Source organism: Cebidichthys violaceus, unplaced genomic scaffold (assembly GCF_023349555.1).
Source record: "Cebidichthys violaceus isolate CVI_PGR_0920_01 unplaced genomic scaffold, fCebVio1.0.p SCAF_8, whole genome shotgun sequence".
In the NCBI taxonomy this organism is placed as follows: domain Eukaryota; kingdom Metazoa; phylum Chordata; class Actinopteri; order Perciformes; family Stichaeidae; genus Cebidichthys; species Cebidichthys violaceus.
Window position 1 is genome coordinate 11,446,685 of NW_027176964.1, and position 27,113 is coordinate 11,473,797.

Sequence of the window (27,113 nt, forward strand, 5' to 3'; positions counted from 1 at the left end):
AACTATACAAAATATACAAATTAAGGGACAGTATGGAAATTATTTGGGTGGGGAGTGTGGTTGAAATTCATTCATTTGTTAAAAAGCAGGACTCCCTTAGCATTTCTTTTACACCTCATCCCAGCCTGTATTTTGAATAAAGAGCTGCTAAGTTAATGGTTAAGAATGAGTGAAACACCCTGGATTCCACTTCATGAAAATACTGTATATGAATTGTATCAGATAATGTTCCAGACTGATATGTATGAGATCAGAGATATGACTTTTCATCAAATCAACACGATGCCTGAGTCACATAGCTGTCCATAATGGGAGAAATGGCTTCCAGACAGCTCTTTCCAAAAGCACAGCATTACATATAAAAATGAAAGCAATGTTTGATTATCAAAAAAAGAATGAATCTGGGATGAGAAAAAGTTCAAAGATCCTCCCCTGCTCTCCCAAAACGTTCAGTTTCCTGGATTATTTATATTCATGATGTAACCCAGGGATACACAACACAATGCAAATGTAGCCCATTTGCAACACAATTTAAAAAAAGACAGTTATGCATTACTTTAGTGCGTTTCTTTTTATATTTGCATCAGGAGGAATATAAACAGAAGCAAACCATGTTTGAGCACCAAGCATCATTGATGTAAACACAGAGTCCACCTCCTCTCATCCCATCGGGGTCTTGTGTTCTGTCCCTTTGGCAAATGACCACACCCTAATCATTTTTGTACAGTCTCTAAGCATGTTTTTTAGTAGGCCATATAGTATAAGACTTGAGGGATAATAGCATGCTGAAGAGGATGTTTTCCAGAGACGCCGGCCCATATTGGGCTGCATATCCCAGTATGGTGTTTATGTTAAAGTCTGTGGCCAATGCCTTCAAAGGACACTGTTCAGCCTTGTCAGCTTTAGGCAATGTGTGTTTTGTGTGCATGTGTGAGTATGTGTAATGAAGGCATCTCATCCTGTTCAGACATTCAGTCATGTTATTTTTCTTTAACAATCCAACATACAGATCTCTGGCGGCTGTAAACCACTGATCTCCTTACTCATCATGAGTACCACGGAGAAGGTTTCTTATAAAAACACCTGAAATAGCCCACAGAAGGCATAGTTTAAAAAAAACGCAGCCCTTTATTCTTATGATGCTTGGCATGAGGGGATTATGTATCAACTGTTTGCATGCGTCCTTTGATTTGGCTCTACTGTAACAAGGTCCAGATGTTCTAGAGGACCAGGGCCCAATTTAAAGTGTCATAAACCTGTTAGCAGCGAGTGAAAAACATGGCCCTGGCAAGCTCAGCAATTCAGGGACCCTAATGTCTTAGTAATTTGTCTTAGTGGTAACTTCCCCTGTTTGAGAGTGTTTGCTTGTTAACATTCCAGTTGGCGACTGTTATTACTGGGGTAGCGCCAGAGGGGGAGATCACGACCACAGTGCACATTGTTAGTTCAATTAAAAGTTCAATATTGTCTCAAGAAAGAAGCCGGAAGTACAAGTACTTCAATTCCAAGCTGCACTGGGAAAGATTAATAAGTATAATCACATCAATCGTATCTGTCTAAATTGCATTGTATTGTAAAAAAGAAGGCCATCCATCCATTAAGTCACTTTATTTACCTAAATTCAAGTGTAGAACATGGACACATCTGAGGACAGGAAGTAACAAAACTAAACTGAAATGAAATACACATCGTCTGCTAAACAATGGTCCACCACTTTGATCCAGACTGAAATATCTCAACAGCTATTAGTTGGCATGCCATGACATTTTGCACAAACATTGATGGTCACCATGAATTCAGATGACTTTAATTGACCGCCACCTTCAGGCCAAAACCTCCGCTTCAACAACACTTTGGTTCACTGATTTTACCAACAAGATTCGAGCCCCAATTGTACTTTGTGCTGAGCACTGCTGATTGTTAACTATGTTAGCATGCTAACTAAACTAAGACTGGGAACATGCTAAACATAACACATGTTAAACATCAGCATTCAGCTCAAGGCACCACCGGGCCTAAGAACAGTCCGACAGAACCGCTTGCATGGCTGTAGACTCTGTCTTGTTTCCTCTTCCCCTCATTCTTGCTTTTTTTCTTATGAAATATTACTACTACACATGAGATATTTTTGAATGGGCGCCTCCTTGGGAAACCGTATGCCTACCCAAGACAGCAGTATTATATGTCTGAATTACGAATTTATTGAAAGTCTTCCTTCAAGTGGGTTGAAGTAATGAGGCAAATTAACTCAGGAATGAAAAAAATTAAACATTATTATTATTATTATTGTGTCTGAAAATTGCATTTCATCCTCAGTGATCCACTGTGATTTGTGGAATATATATTTTGATGCCTACTTGTGTCTGTTTTGGTTTGTTTTTTAAACCAAATTGTTTCAGTAAGGCTGATTATGAAAATTACAAACTGTAACTTGAGCCACAAAAATACCACATTGTAGTTAGTAACTACTTAAAATAAAAAAATGTGTGTTCCCTTTGGAAATGTGAGTCGAAAGTTCAGCATTTGGCAGTGTTGTAATCCGTCAGACTTGATCCAGGTGGAGTGGAGAGGCATGGCCTGTCTGTATGACCACATCCGGCTGTGGTAGCCACCCAGTTACTGTATATAACATAGTATTAACACTCTGCACAAAGGGTCTTCACACAAAAAGGCTCTAGTCTGTACAGGCTTTCTTTGTGTTGCCATGGAAGTTTCCACTGCCAGCCAGGAATGAGACTGGGCATGCAGGCAAGTCTCATGGCAGGTATGACATGGAATAAGGGAATAAGTGTTGGGGAATTTTTTTTCTTTGACTGACTCAGAGTCCAAATGAAATACAGCTGTTTTACAGACACCACTCTGGACTGCCTCCATCTTTACTCTCTCTGCCTCTTTTCTCGTTGTCACTGTTTCTCTGCTTTTATTCTTCAGTTTCTCAGCAGTGAGCTAATTAACAGTGACAACGCTGAACCACAACTGACCATAACTTCTGCTCAGTATGAGTTATTTGTGCAACTCTCACGCTGGTCAGATACATTCCAGGAGATGCTCCAGGGATATCTATGTTGGTGCTGTTGCTTCAAAACAGTGTCTTTGTTATATTTTATCAAGACTACTGAGTCTCTGTACTTCACCACAATGGTCCTTTGAGTTGAATACTTATATCAGCATAATAACATGCTCATATGCAAATTTTCATATGTTTAGGTATTATGTTTGCCTTGTTCACATCTTAGTTTAGCCTGTTAGCATGCAAATAGTTGCTATCACTAATTATGAAGTACAGCTGATGAGTATCATTAGTTTGCAGGTAAGCAAAGTATTTGATATATTAATCTTGACCTGATGATGGCGCTGTTGTACATAAATGTTGGTACCAAATGTCATGATAATCCATCTCATAGACGTTTAGATGTTTTATTGGGTAAGTGAAAATTCTGTCCTGCTGGTGGCGCTAGAGTAAAAGTCGGAGGAACACCGCAGTCATTAGGGTTCATCCTTCGGACTTTATGAATGTCTTTAGCTAATAAAATGGTAATCTATTCAGCTGTTGAGAAATGTCCAATGGACAATGTCATCCCTTTATTGAAAGCATGGCTGGAAAGCAGTTATAAAATAAATGCTCATGGATATTTATTTTGTCTTGGTCCATAAACTCAGACCATAAATGATTATGTAGATACTAAAAAACAAGCCAAAGCTGGAGCTACATGGTTCTCACTTGACAGCTATGATATGTTAGGTACAGTATTCTCCATGTTACCTCTGCTCTTTCTACACTTATGTGGCATTTATGTACGTCTTGGGGATAATCTTGCTGGATTCCAGCTTGCTGATTGGGACGTCCTGGCTTCCGTCCAGCTTCTTAACTCTCAACAGGCTAAGTCCCCCCCCCCTCGTGTTCTGCACTGGGCCGTTTAGCTAAATGATGTGTTTTCAGTCAGCTCATGACATGTATGTGTCAGCATGTTTATGTACTGTGGTAGTTTATGCGTAGACAGCAAGAAGTCTCAGTGGCCCTTTGGATATGAAACATGGCACGCTAGTGAGGTACATCATGGGGGTTTGTAACACAAAGCTGAGTAAGCAGCACACGCAAAGACAATTTTCTTCTATCTAGATGTTCATGACCCTTGGAATTTGCTTTGAAAAGATTGTATATGATGATTTTGATTGTCCAAGACTTTTATGTAGCGTGCTAGGTTATCATCATCAGGAGACAGTAGGAGTTCAGTCTCAAAAATGTTAACTATAATTTACCATGATTAATACATTAACATACCTTTATCATCCTCTGTGGATGTAATTATGACAAAGCCAGTCATCAAAGAACTACTTGGCCGACATCTAGTATGAATAAAGAACCCCAGTATTTTTGTTTTCGTTCTGGATTTACTTTTAACAGAATAGTGCAGCTACTTACTTACATCATTACTGTGTGCCGCATCTCTGTTGCTTAAGCAAAATCCCTATTAGGGGAACGGAAAACACTCCAGTGGGAAAATGTTGCAACCCTGGCTGCTCTGCCCAGAATGAGTTACCATGTTAGTTCAGTGGAAGCATCATTGCTGTGAGAAACCTGTCCCTGCCAGGTTCTACAACACAGTATGTGATGTTGTTAACTTTAAAGTTAAAGTCCTGACAGTTAAGGCTCTTTCATTTTTGGTTATGATTTTACCATTGTACACACCAACTTTTCCCATGATGACCAAATAGCTTGAACCTCCATCCAAGTCAGAATCCAAAGGTGATGGAACATTTTTCATTGCTGCCGCCTCACCACAGATTCAGAATTTTACTCCTAAAAAATGGAAAGTTTTCTAAATTGATACAGCAGAACCAGAGATTTGGTCTTTTTTTTCTTGAAAAACATCAAAATTAGTCCAGTCATGAACACAATTTGAAACTACAGACTGATGGCAGAAATGTCACGGTGAGGCTTTTTACAATTCATGCTGTGTGTTTTATGACACAATCTGACATGTAATAATAAAGGTATGTGAGGGCATTGTACCGAGAAGAATCTGTTGTTTTATGTTAATAGTGGGGGGTTTGTAGAAAAGTTAATTATTGAAGCATGAAGAAGGGCAATAAGTCTGGGTGAATGAGTTTTGACTGTGAGAAAGTATTTGAAATTCAGTGAACCGGAAAGCACGAGATACACACATTATACTGCCGCCATGTTCAAACTCTAATGAACACAGAAATACCACCCCCCTGCTTTGCTCTTGACCCAGAACCTGCGAAAGGTCGGCTGCTTGTTTACATGGTGTGATGTTGTCCTTTAAGCAGCATGTGGTCAGGACCAGTGGGGGGGGGGTTCTCTGATGGAGCTCGCCACTCTGGCTCCTATCATGAGGCGCTCGGCACACATAAGGACAACAGCGGCCTGCATATCTATGACTGTGGGTCCAAAGCTGGGCCCCTTTGAGGTGGTCAGATGTGATGTTTGCACAGATGTGTGGGTCCAGTACCCCTCTGGTGGTCCAGGCCCACTGCTGGGAAGGATGGAGCCTCTTGTGGCTACACATTCAGTCCCATCACGGGTGACAGAGACAGGCCTCTCATACTCTGAAGTCATGTGAAGATGTCAACAATTGACTTACCCAAACTGCCAAGGGCCATGTTTTGTATTTTAAATCAATGCAAAATGGTGCACAAGCAGTCAAGTGATCAGACAGGTTGTAATCAAACCGCCAGATTAGCCGAAAAAAACAACATCCGCTGCTCCTAAAGTAGTGTTATTACGGTAAGGATGGCCTTGGAGCTAGGTGAACAGCGTTACCATGGTTTTACACTCGGCGGCTCACGTTACGCATATTTGGAAAAGGGAGGGGTGAGCGGAGGAGTATTCAGTTGGTTGCAATCTGCACCCACACCGCAGGATGCCACCAAATCCCTTAAGACAAGTTTGTCCTGACAACATTAAAAGTGTACGATAAACCGTTTTGTTTCACAACCTTCCTGTCTGATAAAGTGTTACATGTTTCCAGAAATTCTCTCTTCCTCTATAATCTGATTTAAGTTTTGTTCCATCTGCACAAAGATCTTTGTTGCCGGTTGTGAAGCACCAGCTGCCCTCTCACTCTGCTCGCCAGAGGCTACATGGTCAGCTCTAATGAAGTCAAGTAAACATCCTGCCTATAGTATAATGTTTAGCATTGTATCACATGGTGTTGGTTGTTTTCAGGACAAAAGGGTAAGACTAGTGAACATCTGTGACATGAATGCCCAAAGATTTCACTGCACTGGGATTTTAGGTTGGATGGCAACGAGGAATGACACATTAAGTGGAATGGTACTGTTTTGTCTCGGTTTCTGGGTCGTATGGCGAACACATGTGCAGCGTTTTTTAAAGTTTCATATTGAGTCATTTATTCATGAGGGCAAATGTTTTCAATTGAGACTTGGCTGAAGAAAGGCACAGCGTGTCACACTTTAGACACGCAGAACTAAACTTAGTTATGAAATGAAAAACAATATCCCATTTTTGAATGAAAGTCTTTGGTTTATTTTTATCAACTCCCTGCTGCACAACATTTGTGTTAATACTGCTCAGACCTACTGAATACTGTACACCGGTTTGTGATGCAAATTCTGTTGTATGTTGCAGGAATTCAGGAGGGAACGGAGTGCACCAAGTGCAAAAATGACTGGGCGCTGAGGGCGGCTATTGCACTGCTCTATGTGCTCTGTGCCCTGCTCACCATAGCAGTGGCCGTCCTCGGATACAAAGGTAAGTCTAAACTGAACTGTGTTTTTCGTGTGTCTGCTAAATGTAGATTTTAAAAATGTGGTCACATAACACAAATCCAACTACATTTAATCGTACATTCAACACAGAAAAATAAGAATAATAAGAGTGTGTTTCAGAGTCACAGTCCAAAGGTTCTTTAAAAATGATGACATCAATGAGGGATAAGATATCTTATTTTATACCAATCTTCTGTTGTTTTAGCCTAAGATTGGACAGATTGCCCTGAATGTTTGTACATACATTCAGGGTCCCCAGAGGATGTATCTTACTGACTTTGGTGATCTCCTGACTTTTCACCATAATCAGATCAAGATCCTTAATTAGACCAATACTTTGGTTTAAGACTAAAAACCTACATTGGAAAGTGGCAAATGTTAGCATGCTGTCATGCTAAACTAAGATTGTAACCGTGGAAACATTACCTGTTAAACATCAACATCAACATCAACAGAATGTAAAACTAAATCCAAACAAGTCAAGAGAGTCCAGCCTAAGATTTACCGCTTGAAGAGACAGAACACATGGTTTACGTTCACCTGAATTGATATCTTTTGGAGAGCTCCAGATTGGAAACACAGTTGTTTTGCAACATTGTCCTAACTGCAATATAGAAACAGAAAGGAATTCCACATATCTCAGGCGCCATCAATATGGAATGCACTTTGTGTATTATTCAGTCTCACGCATTTGTGGCCCCAATCTATCATAGAAAACCTCAAAATATCCTTGAGTTCTTCCTGTTCCACAGGCGCTCTGACCTGGACAGACAACACGAGGCATTCATCCAGTGAGGAATGATTTTTATCAAAATATGGTCGACAAATTAAGATCTAAATCTGAATCGTGCCCTGTAAGTGCTGTCAGGATTGTTTGGGGTTTCCAGCGTTGGGTCTGTGTTTGCGTGAAGCCCATGTGATTTTGGTGGTTTGGCTCTAATGTCTACCAGATGACCATGCAGCGACTGCCCTGGCTTAACAACCCAGAGGAGATTTTATGGCTTGGTAGCAATTTGTTGTCTCATGAACCACAGGTTGACTCACAAATGGCTGCAAGTGTCCAAAATCGTTTGCAAGAAAACCGGTGAAGGCTGTTTTCTGTGTGTTGTGTTGTTTCCCTTCTGCACTCTTTAAACAGCACATGCAGTAGTTTACCAGCAAACATAAATACAGCTTTCTGCACTGATCAAAATCTTTGCTGCTGCGTCACTGAGTTTGTGCTCCTGCTGCATTGATCAGCATTAATCTGCTGGGCCTCATGTTGGGTAACTGCCTAAGTATGGCTCATAACTTCACAATAGGCAGCCAATAAGCCTTACTCAAATTAGCAACCTTATATAACTCAATAATGCTTTTCCAATACAGGACTGTGGGGTAGACATACGTCATTGTTTTTAGGGCCAGGTTGTAAGTAGTGAATGTATGGGCAACAAATACAGTATTTGTCACTACTGAAAAAGATAGAGAAATGAGCATTTTAGAGGAAGAGACCAAAATCTCTTTAAAACTGGCTCCATTTGTTTTTGTTGTTTTTTGTCCCAAGTGCATGTTATTGTCACTTCTGGAATGATAACAGTGAAAGCCAAGGATGTTTTCCAGTGCAGTTTTTAGGCGCCCACATACCGAGAGAAAAACAAACGGTGGAGGAGAGGACATGGACTCTTGTTGCAGATGTGAGGTGGACAGAGAAAGTGGAACCAGAGTCAGAGTGTGCTCGTGTGGTATTAATCATGTGTTTGACATTGATTATACTCTTGACGTTGAATTTGGGAATGTTCTCTGAAAATCTTTGTTTGTATTGATCAACAGATTGCCCGGTTACAAAAAACTTAGGAAACTCCATGTGATTCAACATCCTGCTTTCAAAATTGCTGTTTGAGTTTCCAGATATTTACTGGAGCGAAATTAATACAGCAGCACCCTCTGCTGTTCACAATCAGTTTAGCTCAGGAAATTCAGATTTTTCATGTTATGGTGTAATATTTATGTATAAGTGGAGGAAGTGGAGAAATGCTTTGCCAAAGTAAAGGTAGCAATACCATATCAAATCATTCCTTTAGAAGTTAAAGTTCTCATTAAACAGTAGTGTCAATTAATATATATTGGATTGTCAATACTGATGCATTATTGTGTAAGCAAGGTTTTAAGGTTGTAGCTTGTGAATGTGGAGCTGCTTTTAACTGCTGTTAATGCTGTTAGATAATAATAGATAATTTATAAATAATCTGTTATTACAATATTGTCTGTTTAACATAACTGTAACCGTAATGATCTATTTATACCTTCTCGTTCCTCTTTTGTCAGTGGTCCAGAGAATGGACAATGTCACAGAGGGCATGCAGAATTATGGAGGCAAGATCAACGCTGTGGAGACAGACTTAAAGAAACTAGGTAAGTCTCATAAACATAAGATTGGATATCAAATATGCATTTTTATTTTTTCACCAACGATAGCTGGGAACAAAATTTGAAGTGCAAGGAGATGCTTTTTGACTTTGACATTTTACCATATTTTTGTTTTCTTTAGAGTAATTTTTGTGTGTGTCACCTTTTCAGATGATCAGACAGGAGAGAAGTCAGGAAATGCCACAAGTAACATCAAGACCTTCAAGTCAGATCTGGAGGCCTTACAGAACCAACTGAACGATATCGCCCTCAGGGCAACCAGGAACAGGGATTTGCTGGACGGACTTCAGATCACAGGAGATGACATGCAGAACGGCCACGTCTCCCTGCAGGGTTTTATGCAAGGCAACGAGGCCTCATTGCGTGGGGTCAACCAGACTTTGGCCTCCTACAGTGGCATGATTGACGACCTCCAGACAGACACTGCGCGACTCCAGTCTGAGATACAGGGCCAGGTCAAAGTGCAGAGCCAGACCCAGGTTAGTGTCAGTGCACTAAACATCACCCAATCCCAGCAGCGCAATCTGCTCAGCACGCTGCAGAAGACGGTGGAAGGCGCAGGCCAGGCGGTGCAGAAACTGAAAAATGACTATCAGGGGCTGCAGCAGACGTCCAGACAGAACCGAGCTGACACAGAGTGGCTTAAGGAAAAGGTCCAGAACCTCCAGGTTTTGGCAGCCAATAACTCAGCCCTGGCCCGTTCCAATGGAGAAGCTCTGGATGACTTGGGGGCTCAGCTCAGCACGCTAGCCAGCGAGATCCAGAACACCTCCGCTCTCAATGAGGAGCATGGCCAGAGCCTGCATGAGCTGATGGACCACCAGAGAGACCACGATAACGCCACCTCATCTAAGTTTGATAAGATGGAATCACGACTAGACAGACATGAGAATGACATGGACCGTGTGACTGGAAACGTAAGCTTCGCCACGCAGCTCCTAGGTGCGATCAGCTCCGACCTGAATGGCCTGAGATCGTGCGCCGAGACGGTGATGCGACATTCAGACCTGTTACTGGAGCTGAATGTTAGTGTGACGGAGGTCATGGCAGATAGCAAAGACCAGCGCGCAGAGCAAGATGTGCTGGCAGCCAGAGTGGACAAAGAGGTCAGCAGCATATCTGTGGTGATGGAGGAGATGAAGCTGGTGGACAGCAAGCACTCACAGCTCATTACCAACTTCACCATCCTGCAGGGTAAGAATACAAGACGCACTGACGTATCCTGGAAATAGTGAAAAATGTTTAAAATGATAGGATGATTTATATTTAGTTATTATTTATTCTCCAAATGTACTAAAATAACAAATACATTTACAAATATCTAGTCCTTACATTTCCTTGATTAAAAATGTTTTACAGCTGTTTTTAAAAACTATTAAATTCAGAGTATCTCCCCTCATCTGGTAAACTGCTCCAAATGTTGGCTCTATGCAATGAAAGGATTTAGATCTTAAAGAACCACATTGACTAAGTTCTGGATAACACCTATGTCAGGTCTCTAGTACACTAATACTATCAACAAAATAATGTAAACTAACTAAAAATACCAAAGTAGATCTTTTTGAAACATGTTAACACCCTAGGACATTCGGACAAACTCATCTGCTGTTACTATGTTTCAGGTCCACCAGGTCCAAAGGGCCTCAGGGGGGATAAGGGTCCACAGGGAACAGTGGGCCAGCCAGGACAAAAGGGCGATAAGGGAGACAAAGGGATGCCAGGGTTGGTGGGACCTAAAGGAGAGAAAGGTGCTGCTGGACCACCAGGTGCGACAGGTCCAAAGGGTCCAATCGGGGCTCGGGGTCTTACAGGGGCTAAAGGATCGAGAGGGTCTGGAGGTCGACCTGGAACCTCTGGTGAAAAGGGTGACCCTGGGGCTTCGGGGATTCCCGGTAGGGATGGACTGTCAGGGTTGCTGGGACCAATGGGGCCTCAAGGGCCCAGAGGAGCAGCAGGATCTGCAGGGCACGATGGGTCTCGGGGGCCTGTTGGACCCATTGGCCCTCCTGGTCCTCCAGGGTTACCAGGGATACCTGCGCCTGCACCTCCATTTTTAAAGCCGCCTCAACCCACGAGGCCCGCTATGCTCCCTGAAACCCCCAAACCACCTCAAGCCCCCAAACCACCCCAACCCCCCAAACCCCCTCAACCCCCTAAACCAGCAGAGGAACCACAAGGCTCCGTGTCCCGGCGGATCCAGCCCCCTGTCACCACTGCTCCAGCACCTGGTGAGTTAAATGTTTAAATTAAGGTGGCCCATTCTAAGTACATTTTTACAAATTCTAATAACATTTGACATATGATTTTACTTTTAATTGATATTCTATAAATAATTAATTCCAGGTTGCCCAGCTGAGTTCAGAAGGTTTGGAGACAGCTGCTATTACTTCTCCTCTGGTCCTCAGAGGCTCAACTTTGACGAGTCCAACCAGTTTTGTACTAACATGTCATCTCTAATGCTCATTATCAACGACAATGAGGAACATGTAAGCGAGATATGACCCCGATAGTTATTTTTAAAACATTCAGTGACTTTAAAGAAGGAAACCTAATTTTAAAATCCCAGACTTGTTTTTTTCTGAACTGATTTTCCTCTCAAACATCTTTTGCTCCTCTATCCATAGCAATTTGTGAGAGATGCAATTGCAGGAAAAGGCTATTTCTGGCTGGGTCTAACTGACAGGGAAGAGGAAAATGTCTGGAAGTGGGTGGATGGAACTTTACCAGTTTTGAAGTGAGTAAACCTGCAAAATTGGTTCAACAAATAATTATAAATTTGCAATTAAGCAGATAGAATTACTATGTTTGAGTGATTTCTGACTTGATTCCTGGCTTCATTATATTCCAAAACAACAGGCCTACTAACAAAGATCATGTATGATGCTTCAGCTTTAATATATAATTCTTCATGTTGTTGCTCTTAGGAAGTGGAAGCCTGGCCAGCCGGATAACTGGACCCATGGCCATGAAGAAGGCGAGGACTGTGCTGGCCTGATCCATAATGCCAACTGGAATGATTTCTACTGCACAGACCGCATCGGTTTCATCTGTGAACGTGCCTCTGACTGTCAGTACCTTCTGTATATGAGACCTTTTTAAATGATTTTTGTTCTGTGTATTTGTGCGTGAATATGTTTTAAAGTATAGCGGTGGCAATAGTCTGCCAACAAATCCCATGTAAAGACCACAATCAACAAAGTTTTACTGTCAGTACTCTGTGGTACTCAGCCCCATTCATCCCTACTCAAGATCTAAATCTTGAGTTGGAATATCTTGAAACCAGCTGAGCGCTGTAGTTCTTAGCAAATGTTACTGAAACTGTAGTATTCTAAAGTACCTCCAGGGGTACAAGTACCCCCATTTGAGAAACACTTCATGAAAAGTGAGTGCAGGTATTTCTGATCACCAGGATGGTGAAAATGGGATTTACTCTAAATAGCCCAGAGCCCAGTGACAAAATAATCTAGCTAAAGGTCTGGAGCTTTTGACCACATTGCATGATCCTCATCAGTAGAGTTTACTCAGTTGCCCTGGAAACGTAATGGATGAAACTTTCCATGATTCGGAGCCTCTTAGGCCTGGAGTTTGTCTGCATCAATCTGTGGTGCAACATTTTTATCTGTGTGTACTTCATCATTATAATGAGTTTGCAGATTACCATATTTAGTTGTAATATATCAGCCTGTAAGCACATCATAAAGATGTTAAAATGTACCATATGTGTTCTCTTCACAGTGGAAGTTCCCGTTTTATAGCATCCATCGATGGCAGTGTGAGCTGTCTCTGGGAGAATGGTGAAGAGGCTGAAGTTGAGGTTGAAGATGCGAGGATAATGAAGGACATGAGGAGGAGCTCTAGATGACTAGAGGACTCTGTCAAGCATCACTGAGACTTGGACTGGTCTTTGTCTTAAAGGCACTTTACAAGTATGCTGCAAAAGGCATGCACAGACCCAGCCCACTATTGTATTGATTTGGTATTTGTACTGAAGGATACATTTATTTAGGCTCTACTAAGTCAACCGCCGTTGTACAGGTGTATCTGTAAATAATATTTCACAAAAAGATACATTGTTGGTTGGGATTGAATTTCATATTGTTGTATTTCTTGGCAGCCTTCTCATTTTTTATTATTTCAAAAAATCCATATCAGAGGATTCTGTTGTTAATAAAGTGGAACTATTTTTATACTGTCAAATACTTCACAACTGTGATTAGAAATAAGCTCCGTGGAAAATGATGAGGAATTACTCACTATCAGCAAATGACTGCAAACTCGGATAATAAATAGAAATAAAGAAATTAAATTCACCTTTCTAAAAATGAATTTTTCTTTTTGAGAATAGATGCTCAGTGTGAGCAGTGCTGCTGTTTTATGAAGGACAGTATTTCTTAGAATTTAGACTGCCAGTATGATTTGTATACAGTGAGGCACACATTAACAATATGTAAAATGTTTGTAATGTAGCCATCATATGCTGATTTAGTCATTATGCCAAATATGTGAAATATGTTACATGTTTATAATTTGCATAATCAGTTGTTATTGTTGTATGATCAACCTTTTCCAATTCATATAATGCTTAAGGACTGAGTAGCATTTTGTAATCTGCTCAAGGCCCATTATGCCTTAATGAAATTACCAAGTTCCTATGGATCACAATAAAATGGTAAAGAAACTGTGTGGACTCAGTGCTTTTTGTCCAATGAAATATGGTAATAAATGCCATTTATTTGTTCAATAAATGTTTATAAAAACTAATGAAGAAAGGCAACTCCTAATTGATATATCAATTATATCAGACTCATGCACATCTGCATCCTTTTATTTATTTGTAGCTTTTTATAATCTTTCTATAGTCTTTTTTTTTAACAAAACCAATGTACAACAATCAGACATATAGGGGAATCATGTAGAACAAGATTAAAAATGGCAGTACATCTTCCATATATTTCAAACACCAAGATATATAGTCATTGTTACTGCCTTAACTTTGGAATGAGATCTTTTAGATTAAAAAAAATATGTAAATAGTAATTTGCTAATATAATTAACTTGACAAGATTAAATCTTTAGATTTGTGAAAGTTATGGAATAGCAGTACATAAACATAAAGCTATTAATCAGTGATGGAATAAGTATTTTTACTTAATTAGAAAAACTAAATTATAAGCATTAAAATAAACTAATATATAATTGGAATTACGTATAGAGAACACTTTATTTAAAGGTGGAGTAAATTTTACTTTATGTAGTGGGTAGCTTGTCAATTTCCTTCTGGGATCAAGAGAGTTTTACCTAAAATACACAGAATAATTTAGTTGTTGTTCTTCTGAATTATACATTCAAGTAAAGTAAAGTAAATGTGGTTAGTTACAAACACACAAACACAGGGGTGGTGAGAAGGAGTGTATGCTTTACACTTGATCAAATAGTAATTGCATATGCATATATATTTATGTTAAATAATATTTATGTGTAGAAATAAAGATATGAGCAAAAATTCCCAACAACATACAGATAGTGCAAATAAATAAACATGAAAGGGATGTAGTGGGGTCATGTAATCATGTTTCTGTATGTTGTATATGTTATGTTCTATATATAGATATACAGTATTTAGGGTATTTATATTTTAGAACAAACCCAAAATAAATGTACTGTACAATACATTCTGTGTGAGCATTTCAAAGTGGAACTGCTCTGTAATATTTTTCTTTTTTTCTCTCTTTAAATCAGTGACTTGTTAACCCTGGTAATTATTATAATGCTATGGGTATTTAATTAACTACTGATTGACAACAAATTATTTTTAAATGAATCTACCTCGTACCAGGCGGAATGCACACACTCACACACATATATTAGTTATAACGTAACCGTTGGGGAAAAGATTAAACTGACTTGATGAGTACATTTGGTTAAGAAGATTTCGTGGTCAGCGCAGGGTCAACGCGATGAGCTAACGTCACATGACCACCATCACCTGACGATGACATGTTTGTTTTTTTAGGGCAATTTGTAGCTTATGGTTCATTTCCTCTAATGTGCAGTCAATTCAGACACGTTAACAGCTGTGTGAGTGTTTTTATGAATTAAAGTTGGCGAAAGCAGTCAATTTAACACGCGACTGTCGGCTTCAATTACCCAGCATGCTTCGCTTGTTGCCGTCTGGCGAAGCAGTGACTGTGTAGAATAGAACCAGCCAGTTGCATTTGACATTCATGAAGTTGTCGTTACTATGCGTGTATATTGTATGAAATAACATACAAAAGGGAACGAGCATAACTGGAGGAAGGTGAAATCTGTTGCGAACACACCAGCAATGCCTCTCTTCACGACAAACCCATTTGACCAAGATGTTGGTGAGTAATCACAACTGGAGGCTATTTGTAGCAGGCTAGCCGACGTAGCTCCGATAATACATCTTTGTATGTGTCCTTCAGCTGTATTAACTTTAAATAATACCCTCAAGAGCTTTGGTACTAATGCTGTACTGCTGTCTTGTAGTACATATTGTAGTCTACATTCACTGACATGCTGTAGTCCACGTATATTAAGGTCTGTTTTGTTTGTTGTGATTCGCTCTGTTAGCCAAGGAGCACAGTTAAGGCTAACTAGCTTGCACCCTTATATTATATGTGGAGATTTAGCTGTTCGCTAGCAGCAACTTGCATTTTGGTAACGTTCACAGAGTGTATTTGAAGAGTTAATACTTGCAATATGTGTTTGTCTGTTTCAAGTTACATTATTTGTAAACATGAGATTTACTTTGGTCAGGTTAATTGTTAATAGACATGAGACAGAGATGTTGTCTAGCTAGCCATCTGCCTCCTCATCATCTCACTGTATCCCATCGTATGTTAGCGACCCAATATGATGACTCTAACATCTCCTCGTCTCTTCAACACGTCATTAGCACGTCACGTTACAGTGTGCAGGGCGTGGAAGAAGTACACACACGCCCAACTAATGATGCAGTGCCATATAAAACAGTAGACAGTCTATTGTACAAAACTATGGCCCTCAAAACTAGCAGTACATGCTAATTTAGTAAAGCTTATGATGGGTATGTTTGGACTCTCGAGTGTTATTTCAGCTCGACTGGTTATTTTCAGGCTCTTTGTTCTGATTGTGTATAAATAAGCTGTTAATATCTATGTGTTGGTGATCCTCTACTTGTAAGCAGGGGTTGAGGATGTAAATAAAATCATCCTATTATGGTATTTGTTATCCAATATTGCAGAGTATATGTATATAACAATAATAATAACAACTTGTGAGTAGTCTTGCTGCTAAACACCCAGAGTTCTGCATTGGGTTGTGATGCAACAGGATAGAGAGACGACCTATAAAAATGAATGTTAATATGGTACATTTTCTGTAAAACAATTGAGAACCTGTTAATGAATAAATAACCTGACACAAATCCTGTTTTTTGGGGGGCTTATACAGCAAATTAAATACTTTAAAAATCAATTGACTTTATCACATTGATGTTAGAATTATATAAATATCCAATGGAATAACAACAACAACAGTATAAATGGTATAGCAACTTAATATCTTCACATGGTATATATAATATCATCTCGCCCACCCTGACTTGTGACCACGTTTGTCGGTGCATTTTTTCAGTGTTTAGCCGAAATGTACTTCATGACTGGATAACAATATGTGTCAGATTTATATGAGGTCTTACTTTCACCACTTTTATTAGTGAATTTCTATGGAAACATTAGGTAACTTGCAAGATAAGTCAAGTACACAATTATGTAATTTGGCACGAGTAGTCCCAAAAAAATAATGATGACTTATGCCAAAGACCGGAAGAGTGCAGTAGAGAAGAGGAACACTCACCACCACTTAAAGACACTTAATGGCATATATTCCTAATGGCACAAGCTACAGTCTCAAATAAACTAAATTGATACGGCCGATTGTTTCATCACAAAAACTAAACATGAGCTTCAGATTGGTATTTACTACAGGGCCTTCTGTTATTTTGTCTGTTTATGCTCATTTGTATGATTAACAAAAAAGGAAAGGATCTCTCTCTCACACACACACACACACACACACACACACACACACACACACACACACACACACACACACACACACACAGCTTGCAATTGCAATTTTTGGTTAAAGAGGCTTTATTATTTCTGATCCTAGGAGGATCATCACCTCTCCTCTCTGCCTCTAAATAGAATAAATCCTGAAAAGTGCTTTTGCGCAATCTTTAACTTTTACGCTTCTGTTGGTTGTTTTGCTTCTTTCCTGCAGAGAAAGCAACCAGTGAGATGAACACAGCTGAGGACTGGGGCCTCATTCTGGATATTTGTGATAAGATAGGGCAGTCACGCACTGGGTAAGTTAACTAAACCTGACACACAAACACATTCATCAGACACTGGATTAAGTTTCCCTTTAAGGTTTTTCAAACGTAAAACACACGTAACCCAGGGTTGGAGATAGAGCTCAGGGTCCAGGTGCACATGGAGTAATTGAAGATAAATATTGATACCTTAATGTTCATAAAAAAAACCTATATAGTGTCATATTCTATTCCACATAGCTGGATTGTTTTTTGGTCCTTACCAAGCAGTTAATCTCCACAACCTTTTGATTTCTTCTATTGCAGGCCTAAAGAATGTCTCCGCTCTATAATGAGAAGAGTGAACCATAAGGATCCTCATGTGGCCATGCAGGCATTGACTGTAAGCAGGTTGTTGACAAACAATGTTTGGTATAAGTGTACAGTAATTGTTTGGTTCTTGGGGGCATCATGTAGTCTTCTTCTCATCTATAGTTAACGTTTCACTGAGATGTGAGCGAGTGGAGTAACCAACTTTCCTCTGTGATAAGTTATATCCTAATAAGTGCGACATGTTTGTCAAATGTTGCCATGGATTAAATAATGAGTCTGATGAACTGTTTGCATGTCCTCACAGCTCCTTGGTGCTTGTGTCTCAAACTGTGGGAAGATATTCCACTTGGAGGTGTGCTCCAGAGAGTTTGCCAGTGAAGTCAGTAACGTCCTAAACAAGGTTTGTGATGTGACTTTTGATTTCAGTGTGTTGTCCCCTTTAATTATGTTTGATTACTTGAAATTAGATCATGCTGCATCCATTTCCCTTGTTCTTATGATGTGCCTTTGTATGATTGTCCCCAGGGCCACCCCAAGGTGTGTGAAAAGCTGAAAGCCCTGATGGTGGAGTGGGCAGAGGACTTCCGCAACGATCCCCAACTCAGTCTGATCTCAGCAATGATCAAGAATCTACGTGAGCAGGGTGTTACTTTCCCAGCTGTGGGGTCCCAGGTAGGTGTGTCGAGTGGAATTTTAGCATACTCTATATGTGAAAAGTACATTTTTAAATTACTTTATTTACGGTGGTGAGTCAGATCCAGACCATACAACTGCAAGACCCTCATTTCAATTTCGTCTTTGTGTTGGATGTCGTACTCCTCTCTTGCGTCCCATATATCATGCCAGAAAATGATCTAACAAAAAGGTTTTTATATAATTGGATAATTTTAGGTTGTTTTGCTTAAACATTGAGACCCACACTTATCTTTTTATTCTTCTAGTTGATTCACATGAGCATGTGATTATTGTTTTTCTTTTCACAGGCTGCCGAGCAAGCAAAAGCAAGCCCTGCTTTAGTGGCAAAGGATCCCACCACCTCAACAAACAAGAAAGAAGAAGAAGATTTGGCCAAAGGTAAGGACACTAGCAGATCACACAATTAGATTGCACACTGAAATGCTTATTTAGGGTTTTCAGCCTTGTTCTGGACACTGGACTTCTTCAATGCTCAGACGTCACTGGAGAAATGTGTGCGTCTCTTTTGTGTGCAGCTATCGAGCTGTCTCTGAAGGAGCAACGTCAGCAGCCGCAGACCTCCCTGTCGGGCCTTTACCCGAACACCTCCGGCCTGCTCTCCTCGCACAAGTCTGATGGCAGGAAAGTCCGCGCCATCTACGACTTTGAGGCCGCTGAGGACAACGAGCTCACCTTCAAGTCGGGGGAAATCATCACCATCCTGGACGATAGGTGAATTTTTACACACACAAATTGTAAGTAGGGAAAAACGGCATGCAAGGATTTGTCACGTGACTGAGCGGATTGAGGTTGAGGTGGTGAGCCAATGAGATCTTATTACAGTTTAAATCTGTTTTTTGATTTCTGTGTGTTTACTTTTTCTTTCTTTTTTATTTCAGTGACCCCAACTGGTGGAAAGGGGAAACATACCAGGGAGTGGGTTTGTTCCCCTCTAACTTTGTCACAGCTGACCTCACTGCAGAGCCTGAGATGAGTGAGTACATTTCATCTTCAGTTCTTTGATAGGCCTTTTAGTCCATTAGCAATATTGCTTTATTGATCCTAGAGTGGGAAATGCTTCATCATTTGCACACAGCTGGTCAAACAATGCAAAGACCAACAAGACATTGGTCATCAACAGAAAGTGATCAGTGGGTTATCATATGCAGTAAACTGCAACAATGCCCGTACTTCTGGGAAGGCATAGGAGAAATTCTCTGACAGCATTTTGGACAGATTTGCTCTTCTTTATACAACTCTTTCCATTTCGTATACTGCTTTTAACACTTTTCAGTGTCTGCTCAGAATAATTTTTCTTTTCTTTTGTAAGCCATTCATATTATACATTTAAGTCTCATAGTGTTCCTCAAGCTCTTTTTAATTCACTAAGCATCTAACATCTTCATTGCTGCGTGCGTGCGTGGCCACACAACTATTCATCCACTGTAAATTTCAGAGGATATATAGTTTATTTATTTATACTATTGTTAATGTCAGATGTGGTTAATCCACAGGACAATTGAGCTCCTTATTTTAGTTCTAAAACTCATCGCTGTTTTTAAATGTTTTGAAAGGAATTAACGTACTTGGTGGTACACACAAGTGTGAACAGTTTAAATCTAGATCGGTTGTTTTGTTATTTTGTATTAACATGAGGACCTAACCCCACAGAAAGGGTTAGGTTCTCTGAATGTTTATTGCTTTGTCACATTTTTTATTTTATCTCTTGTTGCTTATTCATCATATTCTTTGGCATGATGCTTCTGCAGGTGTGTCATCCCTCAAAACACTCATACTGCATGTGTGGGTTCTACTATCTTTGCTTTCCTTCCTCCATTCATGTAAAAACACCTCCAATAATCAAACATGATGAGGACATCTCATGAGCGTTATTGGGTTGTGTTTCAACATACAAATATGAACATCAAAACCTTTTGTCAATAGCTCGTAACATAGTTACTTTTGAACTAGTCTTTCGCGCTAGTATCCGACCGTAACTGAGTGTCCAGTCAGCGCACCCTGACCTCCTAAATCTGTAGAACTGATTTATACTGTTACGTTGTTTTGCTGCTGCCGCATTTGCTGTTATTTGGAAATCTGCAGTGAAGACGGAGAAGAAGACGGTGCAGTTCAGTGAGGACATCCAGGTGGAGACCATAGAGCCTGAACAAGAGCCTGTGTATATAGACGAAGTAAGTTCCCTCGTGTGAACACTTGCTCACGATGCTTTTTCTGCCTCATTGAGTTCTCGATGTATCTATCTAGAATGTATCTAGAACATCACAAATATCTGTAAAAGTGTCATCACATGATTATTGAAATCCTTCAGGACAAAATGGACCAGCTGCTGCAGATGATCCAGAGTGCAGATCCCACAGACAACCAGTCGGACAGCGTTGAGTTGCTACAGTTGGAAGGTAAACAGAACTCCGGGTTGATGCTGTATGAAGTGACTGTAAGTGAGATAAAAGTTAATGTCAGTATTGTGAAGCTAATCCGATATTTTATTTTGAAAAGGTGGATTATTGTTGACTACAGATATAATCGCTAACTATTTGTTGTATTTAAATCAGGTGCCTGCAATCAAATGGGGCCCCTCATTGACCAGAAGTTGGAGGACATAGACAGGTACATTGTGCTGACGTGACACGTTTTTCCCGCAGAATGTTTTAAGTATTTAAATCTACATAATTCAATCTGTAAATATTAAATTAAGAAAATCTAAATGTAATTTTCTGGTTTGTATCATCAGGAAGCACTCGGAGCTGTCGGAGCTGAATGTGAAGGTGATGGAAGCTCTGTCTTTGTATGCCAAGATAATGAATGAAGATCCAGTTTACGCCATGTATGCCAAGCTACAGAGCCAACAGTACTACATGCAGCAACCTGCCAACGCAGCACAACAGGTACAGTCACTTACAAATCGGAAATATATATTTTTTTTAAAGGCATAAAAGTCTAAACTGTCTACCATACCAATGGGGTTTTGAGTGCGAGCTAAATTCTGGATGTGCACAATTTCCTAAATCTTAAAGGGGCAGTTACACATGTTTTCCTTGTACTGATTGTGATGCTTTTCTTTGCACAAAAAGGTCAAAACTTTTCACAACAAGCTCTTTGAATTGGTACCTCAGTCGGTATCTCCAAACCTCATAAATTATACCAGAACTATCTCGATTGAACCCAGTTGCACTCCAGATGAGAAAAAAAAACTATTTCAGGAAAGGTTTAGATATAAAGGTATACATTCTGTCTAGATTTGCATCCGAACATGAGGAGAAATTAGTATTAAGATGCCAACTATTTATTATTATTTAGATAACCTTGGTTACCTACCTGCTATTTTTCCATGATACTGGTCTGAATTGCAGTATTGGAGGGGAATTTAGATTCTGCTGCCTATAGATCTGATTCTTTATTAATTCGTCAATATTAAAAAAAAAGTTTACTGTCATGAAGACTTGTCGACATTGATAAAAGAAATCATGAACCTCGGAAGCATAAGATTCCGATTGATTGGGCCTTTTGGAAACCAGTACTTAACTGGAACTGGTTCTCGATTCCCATCCCTACTTGCTTTTTGATCTTAGACTTTCCTCCATCAGTAACACTCACTGTTCATGACTCTGACCACAGGTCTACCCTGGTCAGCCTGCATCGGGTCCGTATGCCGCGGTGCAGGGTTACACTGTCCCCATGGAGCAGCTTCCACCTGGAACCCCCATACCTGGTCAGCCAGCTCCCAGGTGAGTTTCACAAGCCCCAGTGGCTTCTTATTCTGGTTCACTACGCACATTACAAGTTAGTCGCAAATAACAAACTTTGCTGCACGTCATCCCCATTTCTCCAGAGTAAAGAGTGCAATAGTGTTAATCGTTTTCATTATTTGCTTTCTGTCTCTTTAATGTACCATTTATCAAGGAAGAAAAAAAACCAAACAGCTTATTTAAAACGGCAACATAATACCTCTCATCTAGAGTGGATTGTTCATTTTTTACTGTGAATTCTCAAGTAGTAGAACCAGGCGTATAGAAGAGACGGCCTTTCCTTCATAATTGCACCTGTTGCACCAAACGTCTAACAACTTAGAGTGATGAAGGCGTGACATTTTGGACACCCATGGATGTACAGTAAACTGTAACATATGACTGGTTGGTGGATATTGTCTTTTTTAATGTGAATTATGTGCCAGAGTGCATTAAAAAAAGCAAGAGCCTAAGTATGAATTCTACCTTTCCCCTGCTATTTAATGATTCCACCTTTCTGTTGTGGTGTTATTAATGTTGCGTCATTCTTTTTCGTAGTGACGTTCATATGTACATGGGCCAGCCTCCAGTCTACACTGCAGCTCCAGGCAGCATGGCCCCAGCAGACTTACAGTCCTACCAGAACCCAGCCAGCGGCCCAGGCCTGCCGCAGACGCCAAACTACAGCGCCCCCTCTGGCCCGAGCATAGCACCTTCATCAGACGCCTCGCAGGCCCCCTACTCAGAGAAAGCCTTGCTATAGGGGCTCACTGTTATCCTCACGCATACACATGCACCAGACCTGATCAGATAGTGGTGGTAGATCATTTCTTTTTTTATGCGTTTTGATTTGTGTGCAACACCAGGTGGGTGAAAACATTCAAATAGAGTAGACTAAACTTGACATATGACACGCTTTGCGTTGTTTTATCTGTCAGATAAATACACAGTTGCACTTCTCACTCCAGGTTTAGAAGTGATCACGAGGCTTTGATTTGAAGAGCTCACACCAAGACGCACATGGTCTGAAAACAGAAACACACTGTGTTCTTTCAATTAATTATGTTTCTGCATTTTCACTCTTCTTCTCAAATTCCTTTACACGACTCAGAAGTGAAGACACGGAGGAGCTTTCAGTTCACTTTTATCTTCAATTGCTTCAGTTAAGTTTTGGTCATTATTCAAGCCTGATCACTTCTAAATCTAATAGCAATATATGCATTGTCCAGTTTTATGTACGGGACCTGACATTTATTGCTTCTTAAGTTATCATAGGACTATTGAGAAATCAAGTTTATGTTTTATTTTATGAGTCCTAGCCACATAATTTGGTACCAATTATAGAGGAACTGAGACTAAGTTCTTTCAGTTAAAAGTGAATATTCATTTATCAGTCATTTATTATTTGAAACTTTATCCTTCATACTATATATATTTTTGAATGCTGAGCTGACCTACTGTGTGCTGACTTGAGACTTTTTAGGTTATACTATCAATTCATTTTAAATAAGTTATTGGAAGTGACTTAAACTGTTAATCTACAGTAGTTTACCTACAGTTAGTATCACATTTTTCTTTCCTGTAAAACTAACTAGGAAATTACTAAAAAAAACTATGGACCTGTAAAATAAAACAAACAAAATTGCTTTAAAAACAACAAAAAAAACAGTGTAACTATAGCCACTTCGATCTTGCCACAATATATGTGTGTGTGTGTGTGTGTGTGTGTATGTATATGTATATGTATGTATGTATATATATATATATATATATATATATATATATATATACATATATACATACTGTATATGTGTGCAATTACTATTTGATCAAGTGTGAAACGCATTCCTTCTCACTACCCCTCAACATGCACACTGGAGCTACACACAAACACACTACAGGTGTAGAGTAGCGGACACACATCCTCATCAGTGTATAATAGTTTACCTTCACTCACACACTTACACACCGCAGCCTTCTCACCCACTTAACTGCATTGCTAGTCGTGTCACCGAAAAGCGGCGTCAACATACTTTTATTTTTTTTATTATTATTCAGAAAAAGGACTTTTAGCGACGCTAAAAACTTTAGATTACTACATTCTGTATATGTCGACAACTTTTAGAAGTACTGAAAACTGAAGCCACTTTTGTTTTTTTTGGGAGGGGGGGGGGGGGGAAACCAGAAGAATTTAAGCATGCACATGACTCTTGTATATACTGAACTAGTAGTGGAGCCACATGGCGGCCACATGGGTGGATGTTAGCACAGCTCCGGGTGTTTCGCTCAGCCTCGAAGGTGAACTCTGCAGTCATGATGTCCCTGCTGAACTAAAGGTGTAAAAGCCAAAGGGAACAAAGCGGGGGAAAAACACTCCAGAAGACAAGATTTCTTTTCCTTTTCTTCTCATGGTTGACTCTGAACTTCATGCTGCAGAGTTTTCCTTTTCAAAACAAGCAGCTCTAGATCCTTGTTGGTGGATTCAGTGTTTGCTCGTCTCCATTCAGGGGCTGTACTAACAGACGACAGACTCAGCTACTGAGGGGCGAACTCTGAACCGCCTCAGTGTCTTTAAAAGCATCTCTTTAGTCAGTGTTGAAGGTTTTTTTTGTAGTGCATTTTAATTTATGGTATGATTATTGTTATGATATTTTAAATGGAGAAGCAGTGCAGGATGTATGTATTCAGAGAAAAGCAGAATATGTGATATTCTGCCTAACTTAGTTGTATATTTAAATTGCTCACATGAGGACATGGACATTACTCTCACTGTTTTATACTTGCTTGTTGTACTGTAGGGTCAAATGGTAATGTGAAAAACTGATCTAACCTCCCGAAGCATTTCAATCCTGTCCTTTCTCCGAGCTGTCTTACACTAAAACAAATTCTACCTGAAGCAGGACTGAAAGGAGGTTTTATGATTCTGGAAAGCACAGTCAGGATTTATAAGCAGCTCCTTTTTTCTTGGTTTCCATAAGCTATCAGTTATAAAGTCACTTTAATATCAAATATTGTATAAATCTACCGCTCATACCATAACTTTCCACACTCTTCTATGGCTTCTACGTGTTCAACATCTTTGGGAAAGAGTTGTTGTCTATGAATACTGACTGGATTGCAAAACTATAAACATTATTTATCTGTTGTTTGATATTGAATGATGCTACATGAAGGAATTATGAAGCGGTCTTAAATACGATGAACTGTGATTTTCCAGTTGCAAAACTAATTGGTGTATTGATCTGATACTTGAGATACTAGTTGTGCTGCTCCTTGCCACCCCTGTGCCACCGTAACAATTTAAAAACGACTCCGTTTAAAGCTTTGGAACGTGGGACTTTGCAAACAAGAGGTCATTTTTTTTTCCCCCACTGAACTTGATTTTTAGCATTAATATAGTTGATTTCAAAGACGAGAAATCTTTGTTTTGCTGCCTTCCACTAAATGCAAGAGTGAAATGGTGTTAATTTGTTTGATCAAAGAGGGCTGAAAATATCAAATGTATAAAAAGTAGCAGCTATTCTTGGACCTCGAGCCACTTAATCGTCACACATCATCCAAATGTAACATCTCGTTGCACCACAGCGTTGGACTGCAGCCCCGATGTACCGTTATTGCACAGGATTGAGATGCTGCCTGTTTTTAAGTTTTAAACATCATTATTGTAAAGGTTCTGTCTAAACTTGTATCCTGCTGTTTGTATGTATTATTTTAACCATACTTATTAATTGGTATTCACAATAAAACCAGGCCAAATGTACATAATTATATGAATGGCCTTGTTTTCTTCTTTTTAGAGCTCTGTAGGTACAAAGTGGTTTAAAGTGGTGCCTTTGTGATTCTTCGTGGAGAATCTCAGTTTTACAGATCTGTCAGTTAAATCAACTAATTGATTAGTCAACAAATAATCATATGGGTGTCAGTTGACTAAGAATTTATTTGGCCAATGACAGGCCCAGTTGCTAGCCTGATGAAGCAGATTTACTGAGCTTTTGAGCATTAAATACTGTATAATCAGGCTCTTTTTAGTCACTCCCCGTAAAGATTGTGCTTCCAACCAATGGAGGAACATGAGATAGGTGTTCTAATGTACACAGACCAATCCAGAAGTGTGATATGGAAAAGATTTTGAGCATGACCTTAATAATTTGTAGTCAAGTTGACAAAATAATGTGTTAAAACAGCTCACAATCTCACCATTTGTAAAGTTGTGAAAAATAACATGTAACAGCAATGAGGTCTGTAACTTTTGAAAACCCCTTTTATCAAATATCAGATAGCAAAGAGGAAGACACTCTAGCCAGTTGATTGTCTACATTGAAGACAACCCTTGTGTTGTCAGTCTGGTTTCCCTTACGTTACATTCAGCACTCACTAATTTGGTTTTTAAAGGTCAGTGTTAGTTTAATTAGCCATTCATTAGTCAGTTAAGGTTATGTTGAGTAACAGGGAGTAAATGTTAGTTAATGCAATGAACGCAAAACTTAACCGTTAGCATGTGTGCTAGTGAATGCTATGCACGTGTGTGAGGGAGGGAGAGCTTATTTTAAGGGACATGTTTTTGAGTGACAGTGTTCACTTTTTCACAAACTTCTTATCAAAGTGAACACTGGAGCAAAGACGAGCAACTGGCGCCAGCCATCAAAATCCCCCCCTTCCACCCTTTTAAGTGATCCACAATTATGTTGACAGGGGAAATGGGTGTCTTTTTGAAAAGTGTTCTTAATCAAACCCAATTAATTCCGCTCCTTTCCCTTATTATTTCCACCGTGAACCACGGCCCGCTAGTCAGCCTGTTAACTAGAGCCTGGGCCCCAGCGAAGGTCACGCTTGGCCAAGCAAAATAACATAATAATGTGTGTAATTAATCACTCGTTCTG

General features: G+C 39.8%; 1 protein-coding gene across 1 annotated transcript in view; it reads left to right on the forward strand.

Moving 5' to 3' along the window:
- Positions 1-24,391, forward strand: part of LOC137892593 (collectin-12-like) — a 39,089-nt gene extending 14,698 nt beyond the window's left edge. Inside the window, exons 3-23 of the mRNA XM_068737858.1 lie at positions 6,614-6,736; positions 9,058-9,144; positions 9,310-10,353; positions 10,782-11,387; positions 11,503-11,645; positions 11,784-11,893; positions 12,084-12,239; positions 15,424-15,524; positions 17,449-17,533; positions 17,807-17,882; positions 18,117-18,212; positions 18,338-18,484; positions 18,796-18,886; positions 19,024-19,219; positions 19,387-19,481; positions 20,591-20,679; positions 20,817-20,904; positions 21,061-21,115; positions 21,240-21,393; positions 22,124-22,233; positions 22,792-24,391. Coding sequence (XP_068593959.1) covers positions 6,614-6,736; positions 9,058-9,144; positions 9,310-10,353; positions 10,782-11,387; positions 11,503-11,645; positions 11,784-11,893; positions 12,084-12,239; positions 15,424-15,524; positions 17,449-17,533; positions 17,807-17,882; positions 18,117-18,212; positions 18,338-18,484; positions 18,796-18,886; positions 19,024-19,219; positions 19,387-19,481; positions 20,591-20,679; positions 20,817-20,904; positions 21,061-21,115; positions 21,240-21,393; positions 22,124-22,233; positions 22,792-22,996 — 3,857 coding nt within the window. The 3' untranslated portion in view covers positions 22,997-24,391. The remainder of the gene's footprint in view (positions 1-6,613; positions 6,737-9,057; positions 9,145-9,309; positions 10,354-10,781; positions 11,388-11,502; positions 11,646-11,783; positions 11,894-12,083; positions 12,240-15,423; positions 15,525-17,448; positions 17,534-17,806; positions 17,883-18,116; positions 18,213-18,337; positions 18,485-18,795; positions 18,887-19,023; positions 19,220-19,386; positions 19,482-20,590; positions 20,680-20,816; positions 20,905-21,060; positions 21,116-21,239; positions 21,394-22,123; positions 22,234-22,791) is intronic.
- The last annotated feature ends 2,722 nt before the right edge of the window (positions 24,392-27,113 follow it).